Raw genomic sequence first — 18,812 nt, forward strand, 5'->3', positions numbered from 1 at the left:
TTATTATAATAAATATAAAAAAAAAATGAAAAAAAAGTTTATTTTCTTTTTACTTATTAAATATATTACAATAACATCTTCACTCTTGAAATAAATAAATAAAAATAAGCATGCTGGGGTATTTTTTTTTCCTTTCATCTAGGTGTTTTTTTTATATATAAATTCATAACCATGGGTAACTTGATTTCTTTTTTACTTTATAAATTAATATTTAAATTTAAAAGTTATTGGTATGTGCAATATAGGTGCTCACGCTTTTTAGTCAGCAATAACTAAATTTACTCTTTTATCTTGTTGTTGAAAGCATCATTGAAAAAAAAAGAAGAAAATCAATATTCAAAATGCTTGGAAAAAAAAATCAACTCAAAACAAATTTGTAACAAATAAATAAAACAAAAATAAATAAATTCAACTAAAAAAATTCATATGAAAAAAATGAAGTTGCAATTGCTAAAAATTTAAAAATCCTATAAATAAATCAACTAAAAATTAATCTCATATGAAAAAAATATAATTACTAAAAAACAAAAACAATTAAAATAAAAAAAAATCTTACCTTAATGTTCTTGCAAGTGAAGGTAAGGAGAGAAAAAAAAAAATTTCGTAAAGCATATTAATTAAAAAAACTAAGAGGATAAAATAAGAAATAAGAATAAGACATACCTGAACATGGAGGAAAAGAGAAAGAGAAAAGAAAAGAAAAAAATAGATATTGTTTTTTTTTTACATATAGTGAAGAAGAAGAAGAAGAAGAAGAAGAAATGAGTCTGTCTCTTGTGAAATAAGTGGATTCAAGTTTTTTATTAGGGCGCGTTAGCGATGGATTTACTGACTGATAATTGAATATTAATATTTTTTAATTATTTCATCGGTAGTATTTAATTTAAATTTTCAATTTCGTATAATTTTTTCAGAAACCATCAACAGTTACTGACGGATTTTCAATCTGTCAGTGATTCCATCTGTAATATTTAAAGGAAAATTTTAAATCAATTGATTTTTTTCAGAAAACTGTCAAATAACACTGATGACTTTTCAATTCATTGGTGATTTTGTCCGTAAAGAACAATAATTAACAGTGCAATTGGGAAGTGAATAGTTTTGGAGCTCTCGGAAAAATACCGACGAAAAATTCCGTTGGTTGTTCCTTTTGTAATTGACATAATGAACAGTATTCATAGTTTATCAAATGTAATTTTTTTTCACTGTAATTCTCTCAGTATATACCGAGAGAATATTTCTATCAGTAAAATCTCTTGAAAATTTACCGATAAAAATATTCTCTCGATATTTCTGTTTGTATTTATTGATTTTATGGTAATGTTAATGGTATTATTTTTTTACAACAGTCTTATATATGAGAAACGCTACACCGCGCGGTTTAACAACTAATTATTTTATATAATGTGTTTTCGAGAATACACGTGCAGCTCTTACTTGAAATCTCCATTAATAGCTTGACTTTGGTTTTAGTCTTTTTTTTTATTATTATTATTATTTTCATTCACTATTCCTGGATAGTGACAACTTCTTAGATTAATAATTAATAGCTTGACTTTGGTTTTAGTCTTTATTAATAATTAACGGAGAAGCGAGAACATTGTTTAAAAATACCCATTGTAATAGGGTTTTATTGAGAAATTGAAGGGAAAAAAAATCTTAAAAAGTCCTTCTAATTCATCTGCTATTGGGGGAAAAAAAAAAGCAACATATATAATGAAATATTCTAATCTTTTCGTAATTGAACTTTATTATTTACAATTACAACATTAAAATCTAAGCTATTCCGCGAAAAAACAATTTTGCCGCTAAAGTCAATTCGCCGTTTGTGTGCTCATTACCCCATTTGTTCAATATTTTCCGCTCCATTAGGGACAATAGGAGATGGGACTTGGGATGAGTTACAGGCTTGTCGGTGGTGGATTTGGATTATATTTCTCACGGTGATGAATTTTTTTGAGCAAATGAATTTCTCGATCTCGAACAAAGATTTATTTATTTATTATTCCTTCCCTTCTTTTCTTATATTAATATTATAATTTTTGTTTTGATTATTTTTTTTTTCATTTTTTACTTTTTTAAGGTCACATCGAATTTGAAGCGCTCCATAAAGCCTACTGGCTCCACCGTTGAGCTACTGGGAAACAACACAGCACAAGATTCGATCTTGCAGAATTCAACTTTCGTTTTTAACCCATTATCAATATGCCTGAAAGTTTGCTTCATCACTCCCCCCACATAAGGCTATTAAGTTAATTATTTTTATAAATTGACTAAAACACAAGGGCAAGCGACCATGTCAAAACCAACCACTTGGTTTTTGTTTTAGAAAACAGATTGTTATCGGTCCTATCAGGATTAAGTTTTATATCATATCTTTGAAAATAACGAGGACGGTTAGAATTAATAAAATTGTTTAAAGGCTTAGAATATGGTAGATGCTGTGTTTTAAAAATGTTTGTTTAACGATGAATTTCAACATGTTTTTGGTTAAAATTTGAAAAAAAAAAATTTAAATTAATCTTTTTAGTGTTTTTTGAATTATTTTTTATACATTAATATCAAAAATAAATTAAAAAAATATTATTTTAAAACATTTTTGAATAAAAAATAATTTAAAAAAATAACAATTAACATACTTTCAAACATCTTGAAAATTCATTTTGGTACAGGGCAGAAATAAAAAGATAAAAAAAAAACAGCGATGGGATAAGGATGCCAGACATGAAGAGACCCACTCATTTTTGCACCTGATTTTGCCAAATAATCAACAGGACTATTTCCTTCACAAAACACATGCTAAAATCTTTGCAATCTCAGGTTCTATACGCATCAAAGTTGAATTTCCACAATCTGCAATATATGATCGTAGTTCTTCCAAATAATCTTTCCATAGAAACCTCTTAATCTATTATTTATACATACATACATACATACATAAAAGTGTATCACATCGTGCGCGGAGCTCGTGAACACATGCATCCTATTATATATTATTTAAAGATTAGAATCTTAGATGAGGTGATATGAAAACATTTTTTTTTTTTTTTAAATGCATAATTTTAAAATGTGGATTTGAATTCATTTGATAAACGAAAGTTGATCGAAAAAGGTTTTTATCATAAGAAAATACTAGCAGACGGTTATTTTTAGGAAGGAGAGAGATTTTAAAAACAGTGAGGTGAATTTCGGGACCATACATGGATTTGGGTTTAGAATATTAGATCGTGGAAATTAATTATAGATACTCAAAAACAACATAGCTCCCATCATTGTTTGAACTTTGTACCACCTAGCTAGTTCCTTGAAACTCTTTCCTTAGCATCATGAGTTTTCCTTCCCAGAGTTCTAACCAAGGGGCTTCCAAAGGCTCCAAAGCATCGCCTCCACAGGTCAGAATACTATTTCTTCTACGGTATCAGTTCGTAATGATCAGGGGAAGCAAATGAAATGTTTAAATGATTTGACAATTTGGATTTTTTTTCCCTTGTTTAGGATGTTTCAAATGGTGCTGAAGGTACAGGATCATCGTTTCCCAGCATCCCCTCCAAGCTGAAAAAGCTAATCAGGAGAGGGTCTAAAGAGTGAGAATATGCGCCTTCCTTTATGAACAAATGATTTAATTTATATTTAGTTCTTTATTTTCTCGGTGACCTCAAGATGCAGTTCAAATAATTAAACTTTCGCTTTGCATATAATTAATCTTATTTTGATATATAACTGAAAATAAAATATTAATTCTCGTCAAATTATTTGATAGAACTTTCTTTCTGTCAAATCTTAGGACTAAATGTTTTCTTTCTGGGATTCAAACCTTAGGGATTGAAAATGGACTCATTTCAAGTCTCACAGGGTAAACTGAAACAAAATAAAACATTGAAAAAAGGGTTAAACCTCAAGATATTGGCCTGGTTTATCAAAGAACAACAGTACTTCTTACCTTAACTTTATGCTTCATCAAAAGGATCAGTGTTTAATTTCCAGCTTCTCCTCTAAGATAGAAAGTCCCTCACAGAAGATTTTTAGAGTGGGTAAGAATATGCTTCTATATTTTTATTAGCAGTTTCTATTAGCATGCTTGTTTGCAGTGGTTTCAACACCGTTTATTAATCAGTATATTTTTTGTTGGAATGAGGTCCATTATTCATTTCTATGTCGAAAGGTCAGCCAGCCATATAAGGGCGATGTGAAAATTTAGTATTTAAGAGGATTATCAATTTGCATGACTTTAATTGGCTTACTGTTGGTATTCGTCCACATTTAGATATCGTCTGAACTTCTAGTGAAGTCATTACCTGTGTAACTAAAGTTTAAGTCACATTTCTCAACCAGGCAGACAATCGACGCCATGTTAAAGTAAAACATGCTTCAGGTTGAATTTCCTTGAAAATCTAATTATTCCTGGTTAACAAAATACGCAACACCAAAAAAGAGAAGATTCCACGCTTTCCTTTGAAATTTTCCATTAGCCATTGTATGCCATTGAAAAAGTAGAAAGTCTTCGGGACACACCAAGAGATGACTTTTGACCAAAACTTCCAAGCAAAATTGCATTAAAGTGACAAATGGTCTGAATTCTCCAGAACATTCGCTCAAAAAGAACAAGAAGATATATTGATCAATTGGAAGTAACCATCTGCTAAAAGAAAGGAACATAATCTGTTCTACACAGCTAACCATAAAAATGTCTGAATCTTTGGGGGATCTGCAGAATCCCATATGTTTGATGTAAAAGAGCCATCAACTAGTGTACTGCAAGATTTAACTAAAAATCTCCCATCACTTCCAATATTCTAGATTTTAGCATTTGGATTCCATTGAAAACAATTGAAATCTCGTTTAAGAGACTTTTGCAGGGAAGAAACTTGATCAAGCTCAAAAGCCCTTAACTCTCTTTGCCAACCTAACTGCCAAGTCCAAAATCCATTATACCATGAACTCAGGTTCAAAATTGTCACTAGCTTCCCAGGAGACAATTTGTATAGTCTCAGTTGTCTATTTTTCAGCAATGAATCTCCCAACAACATATCATTTTAAAAGTGAACATACTCGTCATTTTGGACTACAAATCTAGTTTTATTTCTTAAAACTTTTGCATGGATTTATTGTTTTCATTATTCGCTGCCAAATACATGATAGTTTCTTGCTGAAAAAGGAGCATTCTCAAAACTTGGGAGATACATTTTGTGGATTAAATCTCTCCCTTTACCTTAATAAAAAGTAAACATCTCACGTTTTCTCTTACTAATTGATCCCTATACTTTTTGACCTGAACTTAATAAAGAAAAATTGTATCTATAACTGGCCTTAAATTATAGTGAAGTCTTGAATATGAACTTCTCTTGAGAACATATTCATGGTTCATAGTAATTGATTGTTTTGTAATTAACAGGGCATTGTTTAACATAAATAAATAAGAAAAACTTGATGTGGCGAAATCCGGCGACCGGTGATGTACTGATAATTGCTCAATGGAGGGGAAGCACACTGACACACAATATTTAACGTGGTTCGGCAAATCGCCTACATCCACGGGAGAGATAGATATTATTAGAGATAGAGAAAGAATACAATACATGGAGGAGGATCACATCCACTCAACTCCCATCTCTCATTGCTACATAGGGTAGCAGCTGCATAAGGCAGCAGGGCTGCTGGTGGCAGCCCTTCTCTTTCTTTCTCTCTTCTTCTCTATTTTGTAGCTCTCCTACAAGACTCTCTCTCTCACTTTGTGCTGCACTCTTGGTGTCTATTTATAGGCTTCAATGATAGCTCCTCTTGCTCCTTTGTCATCAATGGTGGCTGCCAAACTCTCCTCTTGCTTCGGACCATACCATTGCATCCGGAATGATTAAATTAGCTGGAAACATGTCTTGAATCGTTCAAATCGCACTTCAGATGGCTAAGATTTGATCAAAACAATTCTGGCCTGATCAAAGGCTTAGATTCAATCTCAGATCCAGTTGCACGTAGGATCAGCTACACTGGATCCTATCCCTCGGCTCGCGGCTCGGCTCCAACTCAGCTCGGCTCCACTCGGCTCCACTTGGCTCGGCTCGCGGCTAATGACATGGCAGGTGGGTCCCACTATGCTGACATGTCAGTTGACTAGTCAATGGCTTGCTGACTGTGTATGCTGATGTCATCCTTGTATAATGCTGATGTCGTCCTTTGCATGACACTGTTCATGATAACGTCACTGTTCATGTCTATTGTTCATACTGTATTCGGGTCGGGTCAACTCATCCGGGTGAAGAAGACGCGTGGGGCGCGTCTGAGCGCGTGGGCAGACGCCTTGCCGGAGAGTGATGGAGAGTGCGGCCATGTCCGACGACCAATTTTGACGCCGTTTTCACCAGTGGCTTCGTATCGTCCTCCTCTACATAGTGGGATGGTCAAAACACCATTTTGACAACTTTCATTTTTGAGCAAAGATCAAACACCACTTTAAACCAAAAAAGCTCTGATACCATTTGACGTGGCGAAATCCGGCGACCGGTGATGTACTGATAATTGCTCAATGGAGGGGAAGCACACTGACACACAATATTTAACGTGGTTCGGCAAATCGCCTACATCCACGGGAGAGATAGATATTATTAGAGATAGAGAAAGAATACAATACATGGAGGAGGATCACATCCACTCAACTCCCATCTCTCATTGCTACATAGGGTAGCAGCTGCATAAGGCAGCAGGGCTGCTGGTGGCAGCCCTTCTCTTTCTTTTTCTTTTTTAAAAAAAAAGATGGGCGAAATCCGGCGACCGGTGATGTACTGATAATTGCTCAATGGAGGGGAAGCACACTGACACACAATATTTAACATGGTTCGGCAAATCGCCTACATCCACGAGAGAGATAGATATTATTAGAGATAGAGAAAGAATACAATACATGGAGGAGGATCACATCCACTCAACTCCCATCTCTCATTGCTACATAGGGTAGCAGCTGCATAAGGCAGCAGGGCTGCTGGTGGCAGCCCTTCTCTTTCTTTCTCTCTTCTTCTCTCTTTTGTAGCTCTCCTACAAGACTCTCTCTCTCACTTTGTGCTGCACTCTTGGTGTCTATTTATAGGCTTCAATGATAGCTCCTCTTGCTCCTTTGTCATCAATGGTGGCTGCCAAACTCATCTCTTCTTCAACAAAGATGGCTACCAAAGTCAAGGTTGGTGGTTGCCACCAACAAGCCTCCTTCTTTGACAATGTCAACATAATTGGCAATATTCCAACAAAACTCACATGATTCTAGCATTAGTTTACCTCTTCTCACTTTACAATTTGTGATTAAGGATACTGTTATTCCCATTCCACAACTTGTTAATCTCACTCTATGTTCTTTTTAATTGACAAGAATAATCTTCTTCCATAACAACTGAAATAATATGGTATTATTTTACATATTATAAAACAAACACACAATTGACTTATAAAACCTCTCCCTACAAAAAATATAATAATCTAAAAGTAGTTGTCATCAGCGATATAATACCTATATTCTTGTTGAAGTGTTGTATTACAAATTTTGGTGTGGTTCATCATCTGTTGTTATGTTACTAGAAGTAAAATAAGAAATAACAAATTTTGGTATTTTGCTAATAGAGTAAAACATGCTTCATAATATTAATTTGCTTTCCAATAGTTGTGCATTAAATTCAGAACTTCTTTCGTTATTTGATACTAAGAAGATTTCGACAAATATTAACAGCAGTAAGGCAAGTAGCGACTCTCAACAACCATCTTCAAATAATGAAAATCCAGAGACGCATACAGAACCGGCCCTCTCACAGGTGAGAATACTAATGACTGGTAATTAATCATCAGTTCGTGATGATCAGGGGTCAAATGAGATGGTTTCATGATAACAATTTGGAAATTCTATTGTTTGACATGTTTTATAGGGCGTTGATGGTAAAACCACGTTTAAACCAAAGGATCATTTAGGCAACATTTCGGAGGAAGAGTGTCAAGATTCGACAATTTCTGAAAGGCGAGGATAATATATACCTATTTTCTTGTTGAAGTGTTGTTTTACAAATTTTGATGTGGTTCATCATCTGCTGTTATGTTACTAGAAGTAAAATAAGAAATAACAAATTTTGGTATTTTGTTAATAGAGTAAAACATGCTTCATAATATTAATTTGCTTTTCAATAGTTGTGCATTAAATTCAGAACTCCTTTCGGTATTTGATACTAAGAAGATTTTGACAAATATTAACAGCAGTAAGGCAAGTAGCGACTCTCAACAACCATCTTCAAATAATGAAAATCCAGAGACGCATACAGAACCGGCCCTCTCACAGGTGAGAATACTAATGACTGGTAATTAATCATCAGTTCGTGATGATCAGGGTCAAATGAGATGGTTTCATGATAACAATTTGAAATTCTATTGTTTGACATGTTTTATGGGGCGTTGATGGTAAAACCACGTTTAAACCAAAGGATCATTTAGGCAACATTTCGGAGGAAGAGTGTCAAGATTCGACAATTTCTGAAAGGCGAGGATAATATATACCTATTTTCTTGTTGAAGTGTTGTTTTACAAATTTGATGTGGTTCATCATCTGCTGTTATGTTACTAGAAGTAAAATAAGAAATAACAAATTTTGGTATTTTGTTAATAGAGTAAAACATGCTTCATAATATTAATTTGCTTTTCAATAGTTGTGCATTAAATTCAGAACTCCTTTCGGTATTTTGATACTAAGAAGATTTTGACAAATATTAACAGCAGTAAGGCAAGTAGCGACTCTCAACAACCATCTCCAAATAATGAAAATCCAGAGACGCATACAGAACCGGCCCTCTCACAGGTGAGAATACTAATGACTGGTAATTAATCATCAGTTCGTGATGATCAGGGTCAAATGAGATGGTTTCATGATAACAATTTGGAAATTCTATTGTTTGACATGTTTTTATGGGGCGTTGATGGTAAAACCACGTTTAAACCAAAGGATCATTTAGGCAACATTTCGGAGGAAGAGTGTCAAGATTCGACAATTTCTGAAAGGCGAGGATAATATATACCTATTTTCTTGTTGAAGTGTTGTTTTACAAATTTTGAATGTGGTTCATCATCTGCTGTTATGTTACTAGAAGTAAAATAAGAAATAACAAATTTTGGTATTTTGTTAATAGAGTAAAACATGCTTCATAATATTAATTTGCTTTTCAATAGTTGTGCATTAAATTCAGAACTCCTTTCGGTATTTGATACTAAGAAGATTTTGACAAATATTAACAGCAGTAAGGCAAGTAGCGACTCTCAACAACCATCTCCAAATAATGAAAATCCAGAGACGCATACAGAACCGGCCCTCTCACAGGTGAGAATACTAATGACTGGTAATTAATCATCAGTTCGTGATGATCAGGGGTCAAATGAGATGGTTTCATGATAACAATTTGGAAATTCTATTGTTTGACATGTTTTATAGGGCGTTGATGGTAAAACCACGTTTAAACCAAAGGATCATTTAGGCAACATTTCGGAGGAAGAGTGTCAAGATTCGACAATTTCTGAAAGGCGAGGATAATATATACCTATTTTCTTGTTGAAGTGTTGTTTTACAAATTTTGATGTGGTTCATCATCTGCTGTTATGTTACTAGAAGTAAAATAAGAAATAACAAATTTTGGTATTTTGTTAATAGAGTAAAACATGCTTCATAATATTAATTTGCTTTTCAATAGTTGTGCATTAAATTCAGAACTCCTTTCGGTATTTGATACTAAGAAGATTTTGACAAATATTAACAGCAGTAAGGCAAGTAGCGACTCTCAACAACCATCTTCAAATAATGAAAATCCAGAGACGCATACAGAACCGGCCCTCTCACAGGTGAGAATACTAATGACTGGTAATTAATCATCAGTTCGTGATGATCAGGGGTCAAATGAGATGGTTTCATGATAACAATTTGGAAATTCTATTGTTTGACATGTTTTATGGGCGTTGATGGTAACCACGTTTAAACCAAAGGATCATTTAGGCAACATTTCGGAGGAAGAGTGTCAAGATTCGACAATTTCTGAAAGGCGAGGATAATATATACCTATTTTCTTGTTGAAGTGTTGTTTTACAAATTTTGATGTGGTTCATCATCTGCTGTTATGTTACTAGAAGTAAAATAAGAAATAACAATTTTGGTATTTTGTTAATAGAGTAAAACATGCTTCATAATATTAATTTGCTTTTCAATAGTTGTGCATTAAATTCAGAACTCCTTTCGGTATTTGATACTAAGAAGATTTTGACAAATATTAACAGCAGTAAGGCAAGTAGCGACTCTCAACAACCATCTCCAAATAATGAAAATCCAGAGACGCATACAGAACCGGCCCTCTCACAGGTGAGAATACTAATGACTGGTAATTAATCATCAGTTCGTGATGATCAGGGGTCAAATGAGATGGTTTCATGATAACAATTTGGAAATTCTATTGTTTGACATGTTTTATAGGGCGTTGATGGTAAAACCACGTTTAAACCAAAGGATCATTTAGGCAACATTTCGGAGGAAGAGTGTCAAGATTCGACAATTTCTGAAAGGCGAGGATAATATATACCTATTTTCTTGTTGAAGTGTTTGTTTTACAAATTTTGATGTGGTTCATCATCTGCTGTTATGTTACTAGAAGTAAAATAAGAAATAACAAATTTTGGTATTTTGTTAATAGAGTAAAACATGCTTCATAATATTAATTTGCTTTTCAATAGTTGTGCATTAAATTCAGAACTCCTTTCGGTATTTGATACTAAGAAGATTTTGACAAATATTAACAGCAGTAAGGCAAGTAGCGACTCTCAACAACCATCTCCAAATAATGAAAATCCAGAGACGCATCCAGAGACGCAGGTGAGAATACTAATGAATTGTAATTAATTATCGGTTCGTGATGATCAGGGGTCAAATGAGATGGTTTCATGATAACAATTTGAAAATTCTATTGTTTGATATGTTTTATAGGGCGCTTATGGTAAAAACACGTTTAAACCAAAGGATCTTTTAAGCAACATTTTGGAGGAAGAAAGTCAAGATTGGACAATTTCTGAAATGTGAGGATAATATATTCCTATTTTCTTGTTGAAGTGTTGTACGTGTTATAAATTTTGGTGTGGTTCATCATCTGCTGTTATGTTACAAGTATTTGGTTAATAGAAGTAAAATTAGAATTATTAAATGAGGTAGAGAAAAGTATGGGTTTGAGTTTAACACACGTCTAAAACCTTAAGGCTAGACAAAAATACAACTAAAGTTGTAGAAGTCTATAGTTTATTCAACAAAAGTGCCATGAAATCTGAAAAGATTTGTTTAAATACCTCAAATAACTAGGAAACAACTAATCGAGAAAAATAATAAAGCTAAAATCCAAAATTTAGAAGGAAAAAGTAGAAACAACTAACCGTTTTTGTTTGTCGATGTGATCCATAAAATCCCGGGTAATTATTCCACATCATTAAATTAAAATCAAAATCTTTGGTGAATATTCTTGCATGTATTCATTATATATATAAAAAAAACCAATATACAAAGTTCCCGCCATACTTTTAGTTATCGTTTCTTCCTGTTGTTTCCTTTCATTTTTGGTCGAGACCATAAAAAAAAGTTTTGATTTATTTCCTTACTTGCCAGGATTGGATTTTAGGAGTGAGTATATTAAACTAGAGACCAATGGTTTACCATCATGATGGAACTGTGTCACTACCTTTTGTGCATCTGCTGATTCTGAATAGTGGTGCTGCAGTTTTTGTAGAGACTATTTTGTTTATCTCAACACGATTCTATTAATTTGCTCTTTGCATGCTATAGGGATGGTACTGCAGAGCTGCTAGAAGGGTGTTGGCTTGATGTAACTGGTTCAATGCCTGCTACCAAAGGGAAGGCGTATGAAATTAGCTTCATATTATCCATGAATGAAAAGAATTCCTTTGGCTGGGAAGATCCTGTTTATGTGATGGCTAGGATAGGAGAGGAGGGAGAATATACGCGCGTACAAATAGATCTATCAAAATTAAAAGGGGAAGTAGTGGAATTTCCTCCGGATAAGTGTCGGGTTGAACCTCGTGGAATTTCCTCCGAAAGTGATGAAAAATCTGAAAGTAAAGCTCGTGAGAAGAAGAGTCAGACTAATAAAAAAGGTGCTGAAAACGCTAAAAATGACAAGGAGATGCTCTATTTTGGCTTGTATGAAGTGTGGACTAACAACTGGAAGGGTGGTCTACGGGTTCATGAGGCCATAGTTCAGGAAATACCAGCTGGGATTAATGATCCTCCACCTAATACCCCTTCCGACGACTCCAAAGTGCAAGAAGTAATTACAGCTGACAAGTTTACTTCAGCGTCTGGAAACCCCCCCCCGGACATGTCCATAATTAAGAAAGTACCAGATCCTCTCGACGAGTTCGTAGCTCAGAAAACATCAGTTCACGATTCGGCCTCTACATCTACTAAGCATGTTGGTGATGATAATGGCTGCCGCATTTCGTGAGGAATATCTAGAAGATGTGTTATTTGACTCGAAGGAATCTCTAGAAGATAAGTGATAAACAGAATCTCTACATCTACTAAATGGCTAGTTATCATCAATAATAATTTTCCTCAAATATTGTCATAACTCAATTCTAGGTTATTCTCCAAAAATCAATTTTTTTTTCAAAATAAAAATAAAAAAATAAAATAAAAGCTGACAACGTGGAAAAAGTAGATCAACGAGGGCTACAAAAATAGAAAAAAAAAGCTATAATTTTTGAAGGAAATTCAAGGTCTAATTGTTCCCCATTATGCCCAAAAAATGGAGAAAAAAGCAAATTCAAGGTCAAATTAAATGATTATTGGGTGAATTTGCATAAAAATTAAGTCCATTGATATAATTAAATTTTTAATAGACCAATTTGATTTAATCATGGGCCAAATTAAATTTTTAATTATGTTTAAGAATTAATTTAGATCCAATTAAAGGATTTAATTAAGTGCAAGGACTAAATTATACTTTAAATGGGTCAAATTATTTTTATTTGGGACTTAATTAATGAAAAATTAAGTCCAAGGACATAATTAAATTTTTAATAGGCCAATTTGATTTAATCATGGGCCAAATTAAATTTTAATTACGTTTAAGAATTAATTTGGGTCCAATTGAAGGATTTAATTAAGTGCAAGGACTTAAATATTACTTTAAATGGGTCAAATTAATTTTATTTGGGGCTTAATTGGTGAAAAATTAAGTTTGGGAGCTTAATTTAGAAGATTAAAATTTTAAAAGACCAAATTTAATTTTTACCAAGTTAATTGATTGAAATTGGGGGCCAAATTGCAAGAAAATTGAAGTTTTGGGGTCAATTAAGGGTTAAATTGAAGAAATCCGAGACCATGGACCAATCTGCAACAGGCAGCAAATTATGGGGCTTCAATTGACAAAAACCGGGGGGCACAATTAAAGAAATTGAAAGTTTGATGGTCAATTAGAGGTTAAATTGACAAAATCCGAGACCAAGGACCAGATTGCAATAGGCGTGTAACTTTGGGGTTTCAATTGAAGTTAATCAGTGGCTTAATTGCATTAAATCCAAAGTTTAGGGTCAATTAGGGGTTCAATTAAAACAAATTGAAAGATAGAGAACTGCATTGAACTTCGGCAAAATCCATATTCAAACGCAAAATGGCGCCGTTTTGAGTATTTAAAAAAAGAAAAGAAAAAAGAGAGGACCACACGACGTGTCGTCTGGTCACTGTTCATTGTCTTCTTCTTTTACCCGGTTAAAGTTGGTTCGGTAGCCTACTTTGCAGGTGCATATAATGCATCAAACGACCATCAAATTTAACCAAACTTGCACGAAAATGATCCCCTACAGTCACTCTACATCCCCATGTGAATCGTTCAGTCTGAATGACAACAAATCGGCGCCGGCGCAGGCCTAAACATGCCCACTCATGCAGCTTTTTCTACAGAATTGACAACTCAGGATGCCTATTTTAGGCCAACGGTTGGGATCCTTCCCAACTGAATCAATGGTTGAAATTTTACCCCGGTATAGACGAGAGTACCCTCTTCCACCACCTATAAATAGAGGCTCCGTTGATGACCTAGGGGGGAGAAGGGTCCAAAGTAAGCCAAAAAAACCAGCCTTTTTGGTTCCTGCACTGTCCTCTCTCTTCTTTTTCTCTCCACCGTGGCTTTCAGCCACCACCACCCTCATCACTAGTCTTTACACCATCAGATCCACCACAAGATTCCACCAACCGTGAACCTTTCTCTCTCCTCTCTGCAGCCCCTCTAATTTTTTTCTTCTTCTTTTGCTTCCTCTGCAACCGGTCGCCAACTCTTCCACCGTTCCTCCCAGTGACGCCGCCCAGGCCATCAGCTCAACCTCCTGATCATGTTCGTGACTGTTGTAACCCATTTTTGGGTCCCCACAAAAAATAAATAAATAGCCGAAGAAGGTTAGAAAAAAATAACAAGAGGCATAAGCGCTCAGAAAATGGTCGAAAGATTGGTCAAGGAGGTTAAAAAATACAGAGATTGGATTTTTGGCAGTATTTTCTTGAAGGATGAGAACCCTGTTGAGAAGGAAAATTTGAATTTTTTGAGGAGAAAAGCCCAAATTTGGACGTTTATGGACTTAATTGGATTTTATTTGAATTTATAGAGGAGTTGAGTGTAAGAAAAATTGATTTTAAAGTCAATTTGGGTTTTAATTGGGAGAAATTTAAGTTCTGGGGCCAACGTATATTTTTTTGGAATTTATTAGGCCAAATCAGGGGCTTAATTGCATAAATATTGAAGTTTAATGGCCAATTAGGGGGCTTAATTGTGAAAATCCAAAACCAGGCACCAATTTGGAACACGCGGGTAAATAGAGGGGGCTGTCTTGGTTTGATCCAGGGGCGTAATTGAAGAAATTGGAAGTTTATTGATCAATTGAGGGCTTAATTGCATAAATCAGAGGCCAAGGACCAAGATGAAAAACGCGGCCAACTATGGGGGCGAGGACCGAAATTGGCAGGGACGTAATTGAAAGAATCAAAAGATAATTGAGGGCTGAGTTGAAATTTTGCGTATTCTGGCGCCCTTTTTTTTAAATGAAACGGCGCGTTTTCCCCAAAACGACGTCGTTTCATATATATAAAAAAAAAAAAAGAGAGAGAGAGAGAAAGGACCGAACGGTGCCGTTTTGAACGGCACTGTTCCCCTTTCTTCTTCCTCCCCGAACGTGCAGCAGCATGGACGAAACCTTTGTTTAATCAGTCGGTGCCCCTCTCTCCTCGCGTGCGCTGACAGACCAAGCCCATGCACCTCGGACGACGCGAAGCCAGGAGGGCCACGCCGTGATCGACCACGCTCACCGACCAGCCGACCGGCGCTGCCCCCCACGTTGCCCAGCTCAACCCACCTTGTTCTGCTCCCCACGCTGACCATGCAGCCCCGCTCCTTTGCCCGCCTATAAAAGAAGGGGAAAGATGTGAAGCACGAGAGGGAAAAGAGAGGACAAAAACCCGAGACCAAGAGAGAGAGACTAAAGGAGAGAGAAACAGTGGAACTAAACACCTAATACTCGAAGAAACAGCACTGGGAGGAGGGGAAGAAGACTGAAACCGTGGGAAAGCTTAGGAGAAAGGAAGACCCAGCACGACCCGAGAGATACCGGACTGTTGAAAATCGTCGTTTTGAACCGCCGACCACCGCTGCAGCACCATCAACCCGGACGTTCGACCAGCAGCATCACCTCCGCCGTGCCAGGTATTCTTCTTCCTCCTGCGTGTTCATTTATTTAGATTTATTATCCTCCTGCATGCAGAATCGTTCTGCATGCAGGAGGTAGGGGAAGGGAATTGTTTTCCCTTCCCCGTTTGTTTTTACATTGGGCCGGGTTTCCGGCCCAGTTTTGTTATTAGTTTTTTTTGGGCCAGACAATCCGAAGAGAAGTTTTTGTTGGGCCGAATTCGGCCCATCCACCCTGCGGGCCGAGATCGGCCCAATTTCAGCTGGGTTGGGTTCGGCCCATTCATTGGGGCCGGCCCAACCCGATTTGTTTTTTATTATATATATTATGAATTATAGTATATTATCATATATATATGTGTGTGTGTGTGTGTGTGTGTGTGTATTTGTGTATATATATTTTTACTTAAAACAAATATTTCAAAAAAAAATTTTGTTGATTTCCCTGAATATTTTGGTCAAAATGGGTTAATGTTGTTTGGTATTTTTATACTATAAAGATACAAAACCAATGTTAAAAATACCCGGTTTTCGTCAAAATATCAAAGATTTTCAGATTAAAAAATATTTTTGCTTTCAAAAAGAATTTAAAAAAAAAGTCCCTAAAAATGTTGTTGATTTTTCTGCATTTCTTTATCAAAGTGGATTAATATTGGGTTGTATTTTTATACCGTAAGGATACAAGCTCAGTATTAAGATACCCGATTTTCGTCAAAGCATAAAAAATTTAATATTTTCCAAAAATTGTTTTTGTTTTAAAATACGGCCTAGTCTCTCCAATATATATATATATAAATATTATAACATCATATTTTCACACAACAAAGGAAATTTTCAAAAACAATATATGTATTAGCATGCATTTTGGCTTTAGTAACCAGTTTATTCAAGCCATGAGAACTAGGCCAATATTTCAAAAATTCTAAAAAAATCTTTTTGTTTTCTCTCAGTATTTGGGATTACAAATTTATACGTAAAACGTATTCCTAAATATTATTAATAAAGTTTTGGTATAAACATTAGAACAGTTAGGTTTTTACCCGATAAGATAAAGACCTTCTTACCGAGGAGGATTTTTCTTGAACCATAGACAGACCAGCAACTAGGAAAACATGAAAATACCTTAGATTTCATCAGACAATAAAACAATGCAGCTTACCTTAGGTAGGGCGTATTTGGGGTGCTAATACCTTCCCTTTACGCAATCAGTCCCCGTACCCAATCTCTAAGACCAGTTAGGGTTCCTAGTGACCAAGATACTAGGTGGCGACTCCCATTCCATTTTTCACTCACAAAAGACAATATTTTCTTGTATCCCCATAGATATAGATAGATTTACATTATAGATTGATGAAAATGGGAACAAACTATATAATTTTCGCCGCGACGTCGCACACGTGCGACAGTGACCACCGCGCCCGGTAGCCTTCTCCTCCGCCATCCCCCACTCCTGCCCCCAGCTCTCGTGGCCATTTCATGCAGAAGACATTTTGCATGCAATGGCAGAATAATCAATGTGAAGGTGGGTCGGATCTTATTCGGCCCATACCAAATTCATGGGCCGAATCCGGCCCACCCCAAAAATACTTGTCAGGCCGAGATCGGCCCAACAATTTTGGGTCGATAATGGCCCACCCTTTTGTAGGCTGGGCTTGCCCCAGTCAGCTGGGCCGGCCTAGCCCATGTATATTTATTTGTAATAATATATAATATTATATTAAAAAAAAATTCCAAAAATCCTTTCAAAAAATTGTGATTTTCTCAAGTATTTTTCAGCCAATTTTGCATAATATCGGGTTGTTTATTTACACTGTAAAATACAAATCCGGTATTAAAATACCCGGTTTTCTCCGAAATATTTTAAGAAAAAAACAAATTCCAAACATTTTCATAAATAAAAAATATCTTATTGCATATGGCCAAATCCTAAAATTTTTCCAAGCATATTTTGAATATATATATCTATAAACAAAACAAAACAAAAATTGCATCTTTTTCATGTTAAAATTTTTTTTTATCAAAAATGGATATCATAACCAGTTTATGAGCATCCATTAGGATTTGGCCAAAATATCAAAAACCTTTTTTTTCAAAATTTTCTTTTTTAGGATCCAGATGTAGACTTTAATACTTGTAGGGTGTAAAATTACACGATAAAGTACACTCTCAAGTATTAAAAATACAAGATGTAAAAATTGTGATGCTAATATTCAAACTTTAAAACAGTTAGGATTTAACCCGATAAAGAAGAGACTCTCTCATGAAGAGAGATCTGCTTTGAACCTTAGAAAAGACCAATAAAAAACAATCAAACAACAATGCAGCTTACCTTAGGTAGGGTGCACTGGGGTGATGCGTCTTTCCCTTGCACAACCAGTCTTTTACTCAGACTCTCACAGACCATAGGTTCCTAGTGACCATAATACTAGGTGGTGACTCCTAAAAATTAATAATAATTTTATGATTAAATCCAAAAACCTTTCCCAACACACAACACACACCTCACACAGGAGGCACGATAGAGAGCCTCCGCCGTCGCCAGAAGACGACGTCGCGACCCCCCGTGATTGGATGGCAACTCCACTGGGGAAAGCCTCGGACTAAACTTTGCTTGTTTGATTATTTGCCTTTTTGTTGGTCTTTAATTTTAGCTCACATTTTTATTGCTTTAGCATGCATTTTAATTTTGCAAATAAATGCAATTCTAGGTTAGGTGGGGAGTAGTGGTTTGCCTCATGACTTTCAGTCAGGGTTCAGATTCGTGAAACATCCAACTATGAGCTGAGTGTTTACTTGGTAATGGCGGTCACACTATGCCCCAACCATTCTTAGTAAACCCCTACACTACCTTTACGTGAGGTAGTCACTGGACAGTTCATAGACCTTTTTAAGAACAGGTAGAAAGCCTACCCGTCATGTAATGACCTAGAACCTTCCTTTAGAGCATGAACTCCCTTGTTATTCATTTTACATGGGTTTTTGTCATTCATACCAAATGTGCATGTACATGCATCCACACACATACATCCATCCATTGTAAATAACATACATGCATGCAACATGTTGAAATATAGGTCCCCA

General features: G+C 35.4%; 2 protein-coding genes across 3 annotated transcripts; both read left to right on the forward strand.

Moving 5' to 3' along the window:
- Positions 1-3,133: 3,133 nt before the first annotated feature.
- On the forward strand, positions 3,134-8,862 carry LOC140954626 (uncharacterized). Of its 2 annotated transcripts, none has more exons than XM_073404873.1 (6): positions 3,134-3,392; positions 3,496-3,584; positions 7,709-7,790; positions 7,902-7,990; positions 8,224-8,305; positions 8,737-8,862. In XM_073404873.1, exons 1-6 carry the CDS (start codon positions 3,327-3,329, stop codon positions 8,740-8,742), a joined length of 414 nt encoding a protein of 137 aa, XP_073260974.1. In that variant the 5' UTR covers positions 3,134-3,326; the 3' UTR covers positions 8,743-8,862. The 2 variants fall into 2 exon arrangements, with proteins under 2 accessions (XP_073260974.1, XP_073260975.1); XM_073404874.1 differs by having other exon boundaries at positions 7,712-7,790.
- A 10-nt stretch (positions 8,863-8,872) lies between these two features.
- On the forward strand, positions 8,873-12,626 carry LOC140954645 (uncharacterized). The gene is made up of 8 exons (XM_073404981.1): positions 8,873-9,018; positions 9,253-9,334; positions 9,446-9,534; positions 9,768-9,849; positions 10,472-10,560; positions 10,795-10,867; positions 10,979-11,067; positions 11,822-12,626. Exons 1-8 carry the CDS (start codon positions 8,873-8,875, stop codon positions 12,498-12,500), a joined length of 1,329 nt encoding a protein of 442 aa, XP_073261082.1. The 3' UTR covers positions 12,501-12,626.
- Positions 12,627-18,812: the final 6,186 nt, after the last annotated feature.

The sequence above is a fragment of the Populus alba genome, chromosome 15, assembly GCF_005239225.2.
Source record: "Populus alba chromosome 15, ASM523922v2, whole genome shotgun sequence".
NCBI classification, from domain to species: Eukaryota; Viridiplantae; Streptophyta; class Magnoliopsida; order Malpighiales; family Salicaceae; genus Populus; species Populus alba.